The following is a 19841-nucleotide window of genomic DNA, read 5'->3' as shown; positions in this document are numbered from 1 at the left end:
CACGTTTTTCATACCAAAATGAAAGGGGGCTGCTGACTTGTGACGACACCCTTATAGTTCTAATGAAGATATTTCCTGGAGATTTTAGAACCCTCACCAGCATGACCGGGTTGCATAGAAAGCAAACTTGACTGGAAAGTTGTTAATGACATGTATGAAAAGCACGGTTGTGTGGTGTCGTTGACGGATTAGTTAACAGGTGCAGGGATTTCTTTATACCAGCCTTCAATTGAAATGGCACACAATCGGGTTGCAAAAGTCGAGGTTGCTTTATCTAACATAATAGATCGCACAAGGCTTTCAGTGGGGATCAGGGTGTATTTCCAATACTGTAAACGGACTTTTTAACGCACTATACTAATTTCTGTTATGTCCGCGGTCACATGAAATCCGCATTTCTCTTTCTGTTTCACTGTTGCAGTGAATATTGGTACCTACATGCTATGGCATTTTTGATCAGATCATGGGATAATGTTTTTTTTGTTGATTTTGTGATCTCTATCTCTCACTAGTTTTACCCCTGTGAATTAATACGAGAGGGCTTGTCCCTGCATATGTAAATTAAGTATTTCATTAATCAATTAATACCCAAGTGGGCGGATCTGTCAAATATTAGAGATCTTTCATCAAAACTGTTTTTGAAATTAAGTTTGTTAGTTTTTCTGTTTTGAGAACAGTAATATCTTTGGATATACAATACATGTACATCTTAAAACTTTAAAACGAATTATCATGTTAACGGTACCGCAATCCGCTACAATCCACAAAAATGCAAAATAGGCATCAGATGACCATATGATACAGGCAGCATTTATTAAGTTTTATTTCAATCTCTTTTCAGAAAACTCATTGGTGGTATCTGGGCTAGAACTTCAGATAGATGGACTCGGCTGGACCACCGTGCACATAACTGGTAGTAATGTTCAAATTTCTATCTCCTGTTTGTACTTTACATAGTGACACAATGCTTATTATTAGTAAACGTAACGCTTGCATTCAAATTGTCGTGAAAAATTGCAGTTTTATATAAAAGTCACTTGAAAAAAAAAGGAAAGTTCTGTGGGACTCTAACTCGTGATTGACAGGTCGGCGTCCTAATGAAAGGTGAATATAACGAACAGTGATCAATCTCATAACTCCTATAAGTAATACAAAATAGTTAGTTAGGCAAACACGGCAAAGACTCCTGGACACACCCGCCGTGAGCCCTATATCATGATCAGGTAAACGGAGTTATCCGTAGTCAAAATCAATGTGCCAAGAACGGCTTAACAATCGGTATGAAACACGTCAGACAGCATTTGACCCAATGATAGGTTGTATTGACGAACTAGATCGTTATAACGACTATAGAATTTGCGAAATACTGACTTTAATCGAGAATATTGAAACCCCTGTACCATCAACTCGTTTGTCAGTAGCTTGCATCGATTTAAAAACTGAATACGTATATATGAAGGATGATAATGTATGTGTGTTTCTTAAAGAAGTTGGCTGTTACATTTATAGGAGTTATGAGATTGAGCACTGTTCGTTATCTTCACCTTTATAGGAGTTATGAGATTGAGCACTGTTCGTTATCTTCACCTTTATAGGAGTTATGAGATTGAGCACTGTTCGTTATCTTCACCTTTATAGGAGTTATGAGATTGAGCACTGTTCGTTATCTACACCTTTATAGGAGTTATGAGATTGAGCACTGTTCGTTATCTTCACCTTTATAGGAGTTATGAGACTGAGCACTGTTCGTTACCTTCACCTTTATAGGAGTTATGAGACTGAGCACTGTTCGTTATCTTCACCTTTATAGGAGTTATGAGATTGAGCACTGTTCGTTATCTTCACCTTTATAGGAGTTATGAGATTGATCACTGTTCGTTATCTTCACCTTTATAGGAGTTATGAGATTGAGCACTGTTCGTTATCTTCACCTTTATAGGAGTTATGAGATTGAGCACTGTTCGTTATCTTCACCTTTATAGGAGTTATGAGACTGAGCACTGTTCGTTATCTTCACCTTTATAGGAGTTATGAGATTGAGCACTGTTCGTTATCTTCGCCTTTCTTTTAATGGATTAATTGATATGTAAACCAGATTTAACCGTTTGAATAAAAGATATATGTTCTTGACCAGACAACAAGGATACTACGAGTTTCTGCCCTACACAAATGTCATCGAGATTTACAACAAATATCATAGATAATAAAGAATTAAAATACTATTTATTTTGTCCACACAATACTAGCATAATTTATTTTTTGTTTGTTTCTAGATGGCACTTTATATGTAAAAGACACAAGAAGAGAGAGTTACAGAGCAATACACATAGTTTTCGTACCTGCTTCTATTTCTCTACGAAAGTAGATACATTGACCTGACATAATAATTATTTCAAGGATATATAGAAATAATGACAGTTCATGATGAATATCATATTGAATGAAAATTTATAAGCATAATCTATATATACAAAATGAACTATATCTCTATTAACAAGTCATCTGTAGTATGCGGCATCATCTCGTAAGATAAGTATCCCTCCATAAAAAGTGCTATTCTTCGAACTCGAAAATCTGTAATCACATGAAGACTCTTTTCGAGTGTCATTGAAATGAAATGCAAAAATGCACCTAAAATCTGGTACAGAGGGGATACTGGAATTTCGTCGACAATTACTGTTTGAAATATCCTGCAGATATAACTGCCACAACAAAGAGGAAATGAAAAAGAGCGAGTAATCACCGAATCAAATATTGTGCAATTCTATATAGATATACATGCGCAAAATAAGCACATCCTAATAAGAAGCATAATTCATAATAATATATACGTACAGTAAGAAGTCAAAGGAATGAATGACTTATTGAACAAGTACTTTGTACAACGTAAAATTCCCTTACAATGTGTTGTGTCTTCCAGGGTTTATGCCCTTGACCTTTGAACTCGAAAATTATAATGATTGTTTGGCACGCTGTTTTTGGCTATATTTAGATCTAAAACTTCATAGTTATTTCGGATTTCAAACATTTCGGTTGAGCATCACTGAAGAGACATTATTTGTCGAAATGCGCATCTGGTGCATCAAAATTGCTACCGTATAAGTTTTACATTATGACCCCTGGGTCGAGGCCTCTGCTGGTGGACTGTTAGTCCCCGAGGGTCTCTACAGCCCAGTAGCTAAGTACTTCGTTACTAGCTTTAAAATACGGATGTATATTTAATTGCTGTTATAAAATTTAGAAATTCATTTCAAAATTAAGGATTATCTCCCTCATGCATAGCTCTTATCCTTGGACGAATTTGGCTCCACTTGTTTGGCACGCTGTTTTTGGCTATATTTAGATCTAAAACTTCATAGTTATTTCGGATTTCAAACATTTCGGTTGATCATCACTGAAGAGACATTATTTGTCGAAATGCGCATCTGGTGCATCAAAATTGGTACCGTATAAGTTTTACATGAATCTTGGTGTGTATGCTGGATAACTATGACATTGTACATATTTTCTCCTGAATATTGAACTCTCAGATTAAATTTTAAAAGTGTGAAAGATAAATGTAGCCATTTTATTTTCAAAAAGGGGGAAGCCAACCAGCAAACATGAGGCGAATTAAAAGGAACGTCTAATGAAACTGTTAGTGTACTGTAAATGATAGGCTGAACACCCTTACCACACCAAATACTGCAGTTTTGACAAATGAATTAGTACATGTATTAATATACTATTTGTGAAGGGATTTTGATATACACAATAGTAATAGATCCAAAACCAAATTAAAGGTGAGAGGTGCGATCCAAGAGGACACACTAATGGAAATTGCAGACCTTCAAATAATGTTTTATGTTAAATAGTTTCAACAAAATGGTGATGGTTGTGGTGTTGCAACCCCCATAAAATCCATCTAGATCCGCAACTAAATCAACTATTTCAGTTCTTTTAAATTCAGTCACTCCTGGTTTTTATCTATTGTTTATGTATAAGGTGTTTCCTTTGTGGAATAACTGATTTATTACGTCAATAACTCGATCACCCTAATTTCAGAATTACTGATGAGATCAGGACACTCATAAAAAGCATAATTTCCATCGTCAACCTGGGCGCCTCATCGGTAGCTGTAGGCCCTGAAAAGTTAAAATACGTGTATTATAACTTAACGTATAATCACTCATACATGTGTTCAGAAAATTCATTCATAAGATGTCACGGCATAAATGCAGCTACATGTACTTAACTTCTTTAAGATACTTGTCAACGTGATTACTGTGTACAAACTCAGGTATAAAATTCCTTACGAATCGTGAGCCTTAGATATAAACCTAAAGTGTATACCTGATCCGAAGTAGGTTTTCTCAAAGTTCTTTCTGTCCGTTCCGCTGACCGGGTGTTTTACAGAGAGCGATATCGTAGATTCTCGAGTACTTTTCTCTGAAGAATCTGCTATTGATAAGAATGAAGTAATTCGTAAAGAGAAATTGCCAGTGTATCCAATCGGGGGCATGAAGAGCACATCACCAAAGTCCGCCGCCCGTACATGGAGGGTGTCTTTATTGACGGTTCCAACCGAGAAAAGAGACTGATCGGGAAACCCCCTACACTGGATGGTAATGTCAGCGTCTTTGATATCCGTAACCGATTGTGAAGACAAGTATAACGGTATGGTGGAATCCCGCTGGTCTCCAGAAAAGACATCTAGCAGTGGAGGATCCAAGGGTGGTGAAGCTGAAAGAGGAGAAATAATGTCCTAAGTTGGAACCCAAATTGGTACTGCCTGATAAATCTCACAGACCTTCTAGTTTATGGCTTGATTTAACAAAACAAATCCCACTACTCACTTTTCATACAGTCCCTTCCAAAGAATCCATCAAAACACGAACAGAAGTTTAATCCATCACAATGTCCGTTTCCAGAACAATTGTTCAGATCATCACATCGAACTGTTAAAAACAAAAGAAGAAGGGGTACCATGAATGCATGAATACGATTGTATGCTATTTAATTCATACATGTTAAGATATTCACAGGCATGTCTTATGCTGATGAAATGCATTTCTAGGACTTTCGAAAGTGAAATCAGTATATTTTTACCTTCTGGCTTCGGATAGAAGAAGGTGTAGAAGTTTCTCGGAGATACGGTCTGAAGAGTCTCTGAATTTCCTATCATATCCACGGGCTGCAGTATGATGGTGTAGTTAGTGTCTGGTTCCAGAGGTAGAGACACCGCATTCTCTTGCACTCCGCTCATCAAAAGAAGAAATTCCGAATCTGAAGAAAAAAGCAGTCTAGACTTAATTGCACCGTTGCCCTTGCTATGCACACTAATATGGCCAAAGTGATATCAGGTGATTCTTCAACGTGCGGATAGCCTATGCTATTTTGGATAAATTATAAAATAAATATGGCAGAATTCATTTTCCCAACTGAAATAGTACCAAATTAAATTGATCAAAAACAAATATTTGAGTAGTACGTGGTAGCTTTATGAATCCATCTCAAGAGACATCCAAATAACTAACCTGAGTACAATACATCAACGTATTGTAAACAACTTTCGTCGTCTTTAACATCCAGACTTAAAATCAGAGATCCACGAGCCATTGCTTCCATATTGACAGAAATATTTCTAACATATGGAGGAGTATCATCAATCTACACAAATTATAAATGTAGCATAAAAAATATAATACACGTAAATATAACATAACCCAGTAATACTTGACTTTTGGGTATGTTAAACATAGTTATGAAGAAAGTTTTCTTGATATATTTTGTATCTTTTACATGCTATTTAATTTCAAATGATTTGTTTCACACTCACTGTGTTGAATATTTCAGGTGTATCTATTGGTTCATTCTGGTCAAATATAATGGCTGCTTTCGCCGTGATCTTGTCCAAAGATTTGACGTCAGAACTTGGTCTGATAGAGAAAGTCACGAATCCTTGTCCTGTTGTTCCGTTGTTGGGAGGTAGAAATCCGACGGATGGATCTGATGGCGGCAAACCTAATAAAATATCGGAGTGAGAGAGAGAGAGAGAGAGAGAGAGAGAGAGAGAGAGAGAGAGAGTTGACACACATACTCTTTTTTACTTCGATAATAATTCAGTTATTGAACATAATTGAGAATACATGAAACTATATTTATAATCTTTGAGATATATTTACAGAGATAAGTGAATCTCGTTGCCTGTGAAAATCTCGTTACCTGTGAGAATCTCGTTACCTGTGCTTGCATTTATAGCTTGAAATTCCCACGTTGCCTTGTTGTTGATGATGTCTAATCCACATTTTACATACACGTAAACACCATATTCCGCGGTCAAATTCACTTTAACCTACAATATTGCTATAAGACGTAATGACATGTCCATTTAGACGAAACCAAAACATTCTTGTCCTTATTAATTAATATATACATACTGTCTGACGTATTTTATACCGATTGTTGGACTGTTCTTGGCACACTGATTTTGACTACGGATAAGTCCGTTTACCTGATCAAGATATAGGACTCACGGCGAGTGTGACCGGTTGACAGGGAATGCTTACTCCTTCTAGGCACCTGATTCCACATCTGGTGTGTCCAGGGGTCGATGTTTTCCCAACTATCTATTTTGCATTGCTTAAAGGCGTTATGAGGTTGATCACTGTTCGTTATCTTCACCTTTCATACATGCCGTGGGTACCAGGAAGATGATTATTTATCTTATGAAATATACATACTTGCATAAATGATTGTTTGAAACTCAGCTCTTCCGTAAATTCTCCGAACCCAAAGCTTCCCAAACGAAAAGTCCTCGAGTTTAATTTCGGATGAAATAATATTTCGATGAGAACCCTTTGCGCTGGTGCTGTTGCATTTTCCATGTTTTCAAATCGTATTTTGTACACCATTTCCGTTTTGGAGGATATAAATTTCGCTGCTCCGTAACCCGGTGGACCTAGTATGTCGTTCTACAATCATGAAAATTACAAAATCCGCTTAAACAGTGATTTTCTGTTACTGTTAGTCTACATGCATTCTCATGCAGAATGATGATGATCATTATTGAAAAAGGAATTAGAATTTGTTTTCTTATCTATGTTAACATATGTTTCACATCGAAAGTTTATCTTCCAATTGAAATTACAACCCCTACATTGCACAACTCATTTTTGTTATCCTGAAATGTGAAAAAATCAAAATCAATTTTAACAATACCGGATCGACTGATCCAATCCATTGTGTGACTCCGTCTCCCAGTTTGGAAGGATCATCACAGGCCTCCGATGCAAAATCCAATGCATTATCTAATTTCTCAGTGTATGGTTTTACTGTATCATACATGCTTTGTAGACCATCTTTAAAATGGTGAAATTGGCTGTTGAAGATAGCACCTGCGGCTTTACAACCCATAGAAGGCTGAAATAGAACAATTTTAGAAAATGTTAACGAATGATATGGTACAACACCTTCAAGAGATCTCTGTCCCTCAGGGTTTAAGTGATTTTCAGGAACTATGAATTATAACAGTCTTCATAATTATGAGCAGATAATTGAACCATAAAATATAAATAACATAATAAATTGAGTTGCAAACAATGTCATTAAAAACAAGACATCTCTGTATAATTGAACATTTTCGAAGGGATGCAAAACGTTCAAAACTTCCATTAATCAATCACAGAATCAGGAACTTGAATTGATAGTGTATTATCAAGCTATTTGTGAAGTATAGCTACTCAAATTTGACGAAGTTACTGTTACTCATCGAGGATGTATTCCTCAAGTTTCTGTTCTTTGTCTTTCAATCGCTGTACAAAGAAACTGCACCGTGAATGTATTTTGATAAGATTTCAGCAATGTATTAATGCAATATCTTTTTTAAAAATCTTACATATCTTGCGAAAGAAACAATATCATTGTGTCACTGACTGTGCTGCAGAATCATAACTAGGAAACACCCATACGAAAAAGGGTTGTGAGATCCCCGACTAGGGACACCTACCAATCTGTTTATAATTGTGAGGGCTTAACAATCTGTCTATGATTATGAGAACTTAACAATCTGTCCATGATTTTGAACAGTTACTAAAATGCCTATGATTTTGAACACTTACCAAACTGTCTATGATTTTGAACATTTACCAAACTGTCTATGATTTTGAACACTTACCAAACTGTCTATGATTTTGAACAGTTAATAAACTGTCTATGATTTTGAACAGTTAATAAACTGTCTATGATTTTGAACAGTTACTAAACTGTATGATTCTGAACAGTTACTAAACTGTGTATGATTTTAAACAATAATTAAAACGTCATTGATTTTGAACAATTACTAAACTGTCTATGATTTTGAACACTTACCAAACTGTCTTTGATTTTGAAGAATAATTAAAACGTCTATGATTTTGAACAATTACTAAACTGTCTATGATTTTGAACACGAATTAAAACGTCTATGATTTTGAACACTTACCAAACTATCTATGATTCTACACGGAGGATTCCATCGATTACAGAAGTTGTTCATAGCGTCTTTGCGGGCATTAGCATCATTCAGCAACTTGTCAATTTTGTTTTTGGCATTGTGATATTTCTGAAAGAACTTTATTTACTAAGTACCATATGAGAATAGTGTGCTTGATCTGCTGTGTCTTTTATAAAACATATTGATAATGACAATATCCTCTTAATATCAGATTTCTCATGCAGGCATATTATTCTGACACAATATTTCATATGTATTGAAATTGTTAAAGTTTAGTTAACATATTTCACTTTGATGTATAATATTGTTTATTTTCTCATGCACAAAATTTACCTGTATCGCATTGTCTAAGCAATCACATGGTGACATAATGCATTTCCTGTGCTTGTATAAAAATCCGCCCACGTCAATAATACCCATGGCTATCCGACCCCAGGGCGACTTCTTCACACCCTTCTGTACAAAATCCAACACTTTATCGATTCCTTTATTTATAAGATGTTTCTCACAGTCAGAGCGGTCCTTCAATCGTTCATCTAAGTTCCAATATTCATTTACTATATCCTTCAATCCATTCCCTTCATTGAAGCCTTTTCGTTGCTGACGGTTTTTGATATCTGTCTTTTCGTTAGACTTCGTATTTTGTGGAGTGTTGGCTTCGTTTTTATCAACGTTTCTCTTCTTTCTTTGAAACTTTGTAAACCTTTTATTCCCACTAGATAGTGTTCTTACAGTCTTTCTGTAGGAATGGTTTACTATCGTTTCTGCATCTAAAAGCAGACATAGCTTGCCTATATGTTTTATTTGCGTAATGATGCCTAGTGGTTTTAATTGAACTTATTCACATGTATGAAATTAATAAAGGTTTTAATATACAGTGAAAACTACCTAATCCAACAACTGTGTAATCCATTTCACTGAGCATTCCAGTCCTTATTTATATTCCCAATTTCATATTTTTATTATTTTCATACTGTTTATTTCGACAGAATTTGTAACAAATCCCAACGAAAAATGGCCTCCCTGTCCTTGTCTTATTAGACAGTTCTCACTTTGTAAGATATTTCGTATACAGAGCAAAATGAAGGACATTATAAGGAACTGTATTTAGATTGGTTGAAGATAATCGTACTAAATTAATTGTATATACTCACCTAGTTCATTAAGACGGCAATGCATATCTTCATTAAAATTGTGACGAAGTTCCAAATTTAAAGGATTGTTTCCCTTGAAAACATAAAGATTTGGCTGTTGACAAAATATTCCCTCCCGATTTATGCTGAGAAATCTCCCGATGCTAGAATCATACAGTCTTGAGTCCAAAAGGTATATACTGGGCATGTCATTAAATGATATTGCTCCCCATTGTCCAAGATACCGAAAGTGGTCTTGATTTCTCTTTGAAGTGCTTAAAACACTCCCAAATGGATCGTAAGTAAAGCTGTCTACAGAATCACCTTGTCCGTTCAAGATATCTATAACAGATCTATACAAAAGAAAAATATTGAAAGTGGCTGATGAATGAAATAACACATATTGTTTATATCAATTCAAAAAGCAGGACACCTACCCCAAGACATCATATTGATAGTAGAAGTATACACCATTTTCTTTTGTTGCAAGCAAACCTATTCCATCTGCATATATGTGATACGTCACGATTCCCTTCGTGTCGTCTACCTGCAGTAATAGCAGAATATAAACAAATGTATTCCATTTTGTTTTGGAGAATGATTAAGAATACAAGTTCCGAAACAGGAAACGTCTTTGTGCTTGGGCTTGTTGGATTATATATGCAATCCTCAACATTACGTCCTCATTTAATGATAATATACAATATATAATCATGAAATAATATCAAGGATTTTTTAAAGGATTTTTAAAAATTAACCAAGAATAACAACTGAATAAAATATGTTTTTTTTTACCTGTTTTAATATTTTCCCCGACAGATCTGTAAAATATGTCAAATTGCTGTTATCACATATTTTTCTTCGCAAATGTCCAAGTGCACTGTATTTAAGTTGGCAAGTTGTGCCTCCAGCAACAAATCGAGACAGTCTATTATCTATATCATATTCCATGGTACGATTTGGTTTGAAAATCAAATTCCCATTTTTATCATACGTGTATTGTTTGTTATCAACTGAAACATATTGATTTAAAGTATTAATTTGGTACAGTTTTGAAACATCATTCTGTGTAAATGCTATTCGATTTTTGTTTTGATCATATTGTATGAGTGTTTTAACATTAAAAGGATCCTCAAGGGCTGTGAGCTGTCCAGATAAATCATACGAAAAATTCCAAGTGCCCTGGGATGTCTGCACGGACTCAAGTTGACCTCTATTGTCATAAAGATATCTGAATTCTGAGGATATAGTTCCATTTGGATAATAGTTCGATAAAACTTTCGGAAATTTTGTTATTTCGTAGTATTCATAATGTGTTGTAGCATTATTTCCAAGTGTCTTCTTTTTTATCAATCCATTTTCATAATAAAGTATTGTTGCAATCATTTTGCCATCAGTGTTGTCCTTCACTGATGTTATTTTTCCATGGACATTGTAATTGTATACTAAATCATAAAGATCAGATTCCATTCTTAAGTTTCTCACAAGTTCAGAATCATCGGTAGCTTGAGATATGGTGACGTTATGATCCTCGTCTGTGAACTCTGTAACTTGCCCCATTTTGTCGTATTTAAAAGTAAATTTGGAGTGTTCATTTGCTATCGATTTTATTCTACCATCGCCGGTATACTTGAACAAGAGAAAGTTGTCGTCTGTGGTACGTACTGCCAACCTTTGAGACGTGTCGTAATGGTAGGTAACCTTTCCTCCACTTTGGTCCTTGTGGACAACAGTTTCTTCCAAGTTAACGTATGTTTCATTAGATTTGTCAGGATATATAATTGTGTGAATAGAATTGTTGAGCGACCTGAACATATAGTACGGATTCAAGTTACCATCCACAAAGATTATACGATAACCATCATCGTTCTCCAAAAAACCCATGCTGTCGCCATTGGCATCTTGTATTTCAGTCATTTCTCCATTTGTTAGTAGTGTTTTCACCACCTGAAAATATTTGAGGTGGAAGATATGCATAAAATATACAATTTAGATGAAAGAGAAAAAACGTTTCATGTTTTATACACACCAGATCCCCTTCCAGTTGCTCCTCTGAATGTTGTTTTCGCAAGGTTTTAATAACTGGATAGCCATCCTTCTTGTATCCTATGACCTTTCTCTCAGGACCAATCCAGTACGATATTCTTTTTCTTTCAGGCATATGCGTTACATCAATTCGACTGTTTCGATAGTCGTCATATATTTTCTTTGAAATTAGATTGTCATCTTTGAAATGCTCTTCTGTACGAAGCAGATGGTTGTCAGCGTACTGAAAAACTCTGCGCACACCTGCGCTTTCATGAATTGTCAGTAGATCACCATTTTCACTGTATCCATAAGAAACGGTTTGATTTCCACAATACACAGTAGACAAGTAGCCCCGTTCATTGTACCCATAGGAACTGAAAAATGGTGCAAACAAGGTCCTTATTGTTAAAATATTGCCGTTGTGCATTTTAGGTAGGAAATATCATATCTTTGAAATTCATATATTGGGGATATCAGTATACATATAAGAATACATACTGCTGATTGATGATGAATTGAGATATATAGGATTTCCTATGGTTTGTGGCTGGATATAATTTATATTCAACTCGTGTGTTTTCTATCCCAGAGCCTTGGCGAATGGATAGAAAACACACAACGAGTTGGATAATAATTATATACAGCCACAAACCATAGGGGGTTATTTTTATCACATATCTTATGCTAACAGACCTGTCCATGATACTGACCCAGTACATCTCATCTGGGTTTCTCAAAACCTCAATCCGAACTACATCTGCAACGTTAACATTACGCCGCTGCAAATAGTTCGTTGGGAAATATAAATAAAAGCGAATATTGACTGTCACAATGTTTAATTCATAAAAAAAATTCATTTTTAAATGAGAAAGGCATTTAGATTTCAAATCGTTTTACTTTGAAATTGTGTGATTATTTTTTAATATGTCAGTCATCCGAATCCCTGTCATAGATGATGCGCCGTCTTCGTTTGGATGTTCAGTGCTGACGATAAATTTTCCACCATGTATATCATCATTCAGATAATTTTTATGTTTTCTGCGACATGGAGAGTCGTGGAGCTTTTATTATTAGATGTACTTGTGTTTCTTACATCTGTATTTTAAACAAGTGATAGAATCGTTTTGTGTGGTGTTAAATGTGGCGTATCCCGGATTAATTTGGCGCATTGAGTTGGAAAGTTGATATACACTAGACAAAGGGGTAAATATGTGATGAAAGATCTTAGTGTGTTCTCTTCCTAATTTGAACTATCAGGTTCTCTAACATTCTGAAAGATTTACACACTAAGCCATGGTCAGTTATCACAGGGGAGGGGGTTCAATAGAACGGTTTTCATTTTGAGTTTTAAGAAAACCAATTTCAGTTCATGCCACCTAATATGGTTCTTTTTTCTTACAATGTATTTTTGTTTCCTGTTCATTGAGAATATTTTACGATTGATACAAAACATGATCAGGGGTGTATGCAACGCCGGTCTGCAGGCTGTTGCACTTTGTCGAGACAATAACTAGGCGAGATAATGAAAATGGCAGGTCTTTTCCCTTGATCGTAACTAATTACTTCATATCCAAATTCATTGTTCTAAGATTTTGAAGAATTTAACAACAGCTGTGCTACTTCTATCAATTTTTACAATTTTTGAGCAATTATGTCACCCTGATTCAGTCCCTATGCACATTACGTCACGCAGCAGAGGAACACCTACTTTGGGATACGAATAATTTATCGTATGAGTGATATCCACCGGATAAAGGGTCAAATATGTGATAAAAAGCAGTATCCCTCGAACCTTAGTATGCCATATACGCAAACAAAACGGGCAATTTCCAGAAAACATTCGATCATACATGCAGAATTTGCATTTTAGTTTGATAATAGTATCGTAGAGAATAAACGATTTGATAGAATTACCGGTACATCGGGTTATTCTGCAAATATGAAATCATATAAATTCAAAATAATATTTCTTTGAAGATGTGCTACACTTACCAAGTTTCCATAACGTTTGTTACATTATTACGTCTCCTAATTACCGCAATGTTGTCATTTTCGTTGTATTCAATAGCAGTGTCTTTCTCCACCGAATACAAAGAGGAAAGACGACCGCTACTGTCATAAACGAACTTAGTAATATCACTCTGATGTGAAACATATAAAATCTTTCCCGTTGTGAAGTTGAAATGATATTGGTCATCGGTCTCAGGATCCGAAAAGAATATCGTGTCTACAAAAGAGCAAATCAATTCTCACCAAAATGTATGATGATCGTCGGGATAGTATCAGTAAAACTTATAACCAACAGTTTTAAGAAATAAAGGCCAATATTTTTAGATAGTATATATTACCTCGAAATGACAACGTCAAATTTCCTTTTTCTGGATTTCTGTACATTCCAATTCCATATGCTGTAAAAATTACTTCCTCTCGTTTCCAGTAAAGTATTGCTAATGCTTCATCTATTCCTATTAAATATGTTTCCCTAAAATGGATGATGTCAGAGACAATATATTCAGTGAATGGAAGGAATTAAGAAACAAAATAGTTTTGAGCATTTATCTTTTAAGGCATAATATCATACCAAAAAGGCATAATCCATCCTATCCCGAATGGACCTCTACCCCTTCTTAATCCAATACGTTGAGGATATAAACGACCAATCTTCGAGAATGTTCTGTCGTATCCACTGCTTTTGCCAAAATCAGATTCTTTCACAATATACTGTTCGTCGCCCAATCCCTCGGCTATATCAAGGATATGTTTTATGACAGTGTCCAAGTTGTACTGACGGTGACCAAACACAGATATTTCATTTATTATTTCAGAAACTTTGATTTGAAGTGATAACCACGACTCTCCTACTAGCTCCATGAAGTTTTTCCAAATAGGATTCCAGATGACTTCTTCCATTGATGTTGGTCTCAATACATTCTTCATGTTTACATAAGGGTGTTTAGAATTTAAGTTCTTCATTTGTGATACCACTACTTTCATGTCATTTGGCAAGTTTGGGGTGGCTGATCTTATCTGAAACTGTAGTCTGCTGGTTTCTGAAGGCAATAAAATACCACCAGGACCATCTGAAGACCCACTTATAATTGTCATACCTTCCGTCCAATCATTGTTTTGGAATTCATGAATATATTTCAGTTGTCCGCCTGCTGCCTCAATATGGATGAACGGTGATATCAAATCATTGTCACCAGCGTTCCTCACATCAATATGCATGACGTCAGTTTGCCCAAGAAAGAGAGTCTCTGGCATAGATACTTTCACCTTGACAAAGCCATCTCTTCCACTGATTACAGTCAATGCATTTTGAAGAATGGAAGTCCTTTGGGAATCATTATCAGTCAGATTTAAACTATAACTCGACCCTTTTCTGAGGTGATTTGCATCGAATGTAGCAGCGACTGAAGAAGATGAAAACCAGTACCGCTTATCGCTCTTGATACTGAAGCTGGAATTAAATAAAGAGGCCGAAAACTTTTCAGGAAGAAGAGTTCCGGCTATTTTCAGAGTTACGTTTCCACGTGGAGCTGCCGATTTCGGAAAACAACCCGTTACCTCGAATCTATCTTCGGCAGTAGAGAAAGAAAAACGGGATTATTATTCATAGAAGTTGAACCGGACGTCTTCACTAAAACATAGTAATCACCTCCACGAGTATTCCTTACGACTATTTCTTGTTCAGATTGAAATGGATCTTCAACAGAGTAGTCAAAACTGTACTCACTTGGTGCAGTGTATTGTTTGACATAGAATTCGTGGAAAGCTAATGGATCGTTAGATGTAGTTTTGATTATAATCGTTTGCGCAGCTGGAATATTGGGGATTCTAAAGATTTTCTGTTCGTCTAGAGTTATAGAAAAAGACGTGTTTTGGCCAAGAAAGCAAATAGGATATCTCACTAATGTGCTGTTTTGTGATATACCAATGTTGTTAGTTTGATTATATTCTCTAAAATTTGTGCGACTCTTCACAATAGTTCTATAACCCAGAGATGCCAATGCTGGAAGTGCAGCTGAATATGTGTTAATTATCCCACCGGAGGTAATTTGACTAATGTGAAACTTGCTACATTGCATTTTCCCAAGTAGTTCGTCAGTCGTATCCCATTGTGAGTCCTGTGACAAATAGACCGAATCGCATTTGTACCCCTTTGCATTTTCAGAACCGTTGTTCATGATTGACCACTGAACTGTAAATTTCTCACCATATTCCACTTCCTCTGGCGCAGTCACATTGAATAACACGATATCTGTGAGGATATTTTGTCTGATTTTTAACACAGATATTGCAATGTTATCATTTTCAGTTGTTTCAATTATGTCATGGCGGGAATCTACTTGCACCACTATAAAATAATCTCTACTTTCCATATCAATAGGAAGATGGACAATGGACGAAGCAGATATTGTTCCATTCCGAGGTACTGGATCGGATATCAGTGTTGTTTTAATCTTTCGTTCAAAAGGATCATTTTCAATACTAATGCTCAAGAACAAAGCGACATAGAACAACTTTTTCAAACCACAGTGCCCTGAATTACTTATGTTGTAATCCACGTTAATCATGTCACCTGCTGTGAGTGTCTGTGCTTTATCTGTGAGGGTCACCTGGAGGTTTGAACAAAACGTACGCGCTTGATATTCTATAAGATCTTTTATTGGAAGATTTCCTTGCGAAGCAGAACAATCAATTGTCAGTGAATGGGAGCTTTCTGTATAATCTGGAACAACCAAAATATAGTATGGTTCTTCGCTAATTTTAGACGGCAATGGTACGGACGTATTTTTAGAATAAGATTCACCCGGTGATAGTCCCCCAATGTGGTTGATTAAAGCAAGTTTTTTGAGATCCTGGGGATTTTCTTCATCATTGTTGCATGTAAATATAGCATCATTCCATGACGACTTTCCTGTTGCTATTTCGCCATCATTGGTAACGGTGTATGCTATACAAAAGGATTCAATCTCATTTATGGAACATGCACCTTTCGATGTGATAATTGCTTTCAAATCGACTTTAGGGAGGTCGGGAAAAAAAATTGGGGTTTTGCTTCTTTTCCAGTTGTTGCTTTCTCCATTTACCTCCTGAACATTGTTGTTTATGTCTGTCGTGAGATTGATGTAGAACTGACCAACTAATGTCGAGGGAATCACTAATGTTTTATTCACCATGTATTCTGCACCTGTATCAAGACTCCAAACCTGTTTATAATTTGCTAAGGAGATATTTCTGCTCACACTTCCGGTTGTTTGCAGACTTATTTCATCCACCCATTCCTTCTTTCCTTTCATACTGTTTCCAATGTTTTTAATCGTCCAGAGAATTACTGCCAAGCGTGTTTGTTTCGATATAAAATAACTGTGAAGATGTGTGATTACTAGATCAGGCGAGGACGGAGAAAGAACTTTTACTGATATACTTCTAGAGTTATCAAGTAAGCCATTCCCCTCAAATATATCTCCATGGCTATTTATGACCAGATTCACGTGTACAAATCCGATAAAATTATGAGGAACCTGTACTTTAACTGTCGAGGTATATGAATCGCTAAGTAACAAAGGTCCCTTTACTTTTTTGTCAAAAGTTTCAATCATCAAATCATTTGGCTCGAATTTCACTTTCACTATATCCGTCCAAATAAAGTGATCTGATATCGCAATGCTTGTGGTAATAGCTGTCCAAGTTATATACATGATATCTCCACTGTAAAGACTTTCATTTACAACCTTAAAAGCAATTATTTTTAGATTTGGAGTCCTTAAAGGAACACTGATTTCATTTCTATCTTCGTTGTTGTTTTCGTTAAACTCATAGACATTGCCAAACGTGTCCGTGTACAAGAAAACAGACACCCTTCCATGGATTTTCTCATTTAGTACTAAGGACGTAGCTTCAGTATACATGTCATTGGGGTTTAATGCTACTTTCCCGACAGGAATGTTAAGTCTAGCTTTCACTGTATAGGCATCGTGTAGGACAACACTGTCCGTCCAAGTCGGTGTACTTGTTGGGCCACTCCCAATGTTCAGGACAGTCCAACTGACATTTAAGGCGTTGTAACCCAATTCATTAACATACAAATTCACGGACAACTCCTGAATTTCTAGATCAGAGAGGGATTGAGATATACTGAGTGGAATGCATTGCATATTATTTTCTCGAGTTCCATATTCAAAAACCTGCTCAATTTCATCAGTAATAACACATACGTTGTAGTTCCCACTGAGGATAGTTGGGTTGATTAGATAGGAAATTGCTTCAGTGTAATGTTCGTTTGGCGATACTGTGTGGTAAATATTCACTTCTTCTAAGATAATTCGCCAGTTCAAAGGGTCATCTAAAACCTTATCAAAACGAAATATCATCACATTAAAACAAGGTATAATTTGTACTAATGATGTTTAACTGTTTACATCAGAAAAACGTTTTCATTAACCAGAATGTCCCACTGGAAAAATTCCGCCGGTCAATGATTCATCTTGAAGGTCAAAACTTTTTAACAGAGTACAAGAAGTTACATATGTGAAAATTCTGCAATTGCAGTTAACTTAAGGATAGGCAGGACAATGGTAAGAAGAAAATATTTGTCAATGGAATTTCTCATGCTTGGTAAATTTTTGATAAAGGGGACCCTTACTACAAACATGTCCATCTGGGTGTTCTTGTCATTGAACAGGGAAGAGTTACTTCCCCTGAAAATCAGGGAAAACTGATCAACTGTAGATCATGTTCCCATTAATTTTTTCCCACAAATTCAATTTTGTCTGATATGCAAGGAATGGAATGATATGTAAGGAATGGACACCCTTTCATTACTCTCCCCAGTAATTTACCAGATTTTGTGGTTTAGACAAAGATACAGTCGATAAAACATGAATGTTTACTAAACAAAACCCTATTTTCATTATAATTGTAACAGTTACATTTATCCGTTTTGTTAGTGTTTTTTTTCTTCAAAATAATGCAAACAAAATATAGTTGTGTACTTAATATATCATGGAAATATAAAGTATTCAAATTGACCTCAATGTTGAACAAGGAGTATATTGTACTTAGTTTATCATTTCATAACTGTCAAAGTGATGATTTAACAACAATGCTGATTGGATGAAAATTCATTTGATTTCTTATTAAAAAAAATTCGTTCGGAGTTCATCTGCATTAAGCTATTGGGACTACTTCTCTCTCGAATGCGTCTTCTCCGTTCTAATTTCAGCGCTATTCATAGAACGGGGATTTCCATACAAGCATTGTAAACGAAATGTATTCGTTTGATGCTGCCAAAAATAAATATAATCAAATATATGAATAAAATGCAAATTAATTTAAAGAAAAAAAAACCCACACATAGACCTAATGATAACTTGATGACGTAGGACACTGACTGGTAGAAGCACAAGTTCCCGGTATCTATCGTCTGCTCGAAGCGGGAGCAAGCAGCGAACTTTCATCTGCTAGATATTAATAAAATTGAACTGCGTTATATAGAGCTCAGTAAATGCAGGGAATTTAGATGAAAAGGTGTTGAGCTTTTTACTTGATGTTGAAATGGAGCCGAGTCGCATTCCAACGTTCCAACGACACAACCAGTGCTCAACGTCTCATCGAACGCAAAGCAACATACATCTGATCACCACTTGTTCTCTTCCTTTATATCTAATTCAGCTTTTAACCATTGTACCTTTAATTTGGTGTATAATCCTTTAAATCCTGCACAGTAACTGTACCTGACCTGAATGTACAACCAGTTTTGATTTTATATTCATTGTTATGTATAGGTATTCCTACGCGCCATTTTAAAAACCGTTAATTCAAGCTTTTTGGTGAGAGAAACTATTTGTTTTTCTATTTTAAAAAATGAGAAGATATAAAACTTATAATTCTTTATTTTATCCATGTATCAAACAAAAAATTAGACGGAAAACTTTTTCATCAATGCGCTACATTGATGAAAATTTTTTCTGTCCAATTTTTTCATTTCATACTTATATACAGTAAAGAATTTGAAGTTTCATTTCTTAAACCCCCAGAACGATACCTGATTTTTATCAACATATATACTTAAAGGGAACCTTCAACGTTGATCACTGATCGTCATCTTCACCTTTTCATTTAAAATGTGAAATATGTATACGAAGCGTTTTCCTCTTGATTATAGACGAAGAATTGCCTGCAAAAATCGAGGAAAATAAAGA

The 19841-nt window shown here is 35.6% G+C and overlaps 2 protein-coding genes across 2 annotated transcripts in view; both read right to left on the bottom strand.

The window, feature by feature from the left end:
* Positions 1-2206: 2206 nt before the first annotated feature.
* On the bottom strand, positions 2207-17141 carry LOC125677334 (uncharacterized). The gene is made up of 18 exons (XM_056160108.1): positions 14216-17141; positions 13983-14116; positions 13627-13861; positions 11636-12008; positions 10402-11553; positions 10044-10153; positions 9628-9959; positions 8807-9243; positions 8462-8581; positions 7201-7401; positions 6723-6953; positions 6223-6334; positions 5819-6003; positions 5517-5649; positions 5089-5265; positions 4836-4937; positions 4333-4722; positions 2207-4124 (listed from the first exon to the last, which is right to left on the bottom strand). Exons 1-18 carry the CDS (start codon positions 14896-14898, stop codon positions 4030-4032), a joined length of 5202 nt encoding a protein of 1733 aa, XP_056016083.1. The 5' UTR covers positions 14899-17141; the 3' UTR covers positions 2207-4029.
* Positions 14759-19841, bottom strand: part of LOC125677335 (uncharacterized) — a 31740-nt gene continuing 26657 nt past the window's right edge. The window contains exon 18 of the mRNA XM_056160106.1: positions 14759-17990. Within this exon, the coding sequence (XP_056016081.1) occupies positions 15198-17990 (2793 nt within the window). The 3' untranslated portion in view covers positions 14759-15197. The remainder of the gene's footprint in view (positions 17991-19841) is intronic.

This window comes from Ostrea edulis, chromosome 3, assembly GCF_947568905.1.
Source record: "Ostrea edulis chromosome 3, xbOstEdul1.1, whole genome shotgun sequence".
NCBI classification, from domain to species: Eukaryota; Metazoa; Mollusca; class Bivalvia; order Ostreida; family Ostreidae; genus Ostrea; species Ostrea edulis.
This window is presented reverse-complemented; position numbering and strand designations above follow the sequence as displayed.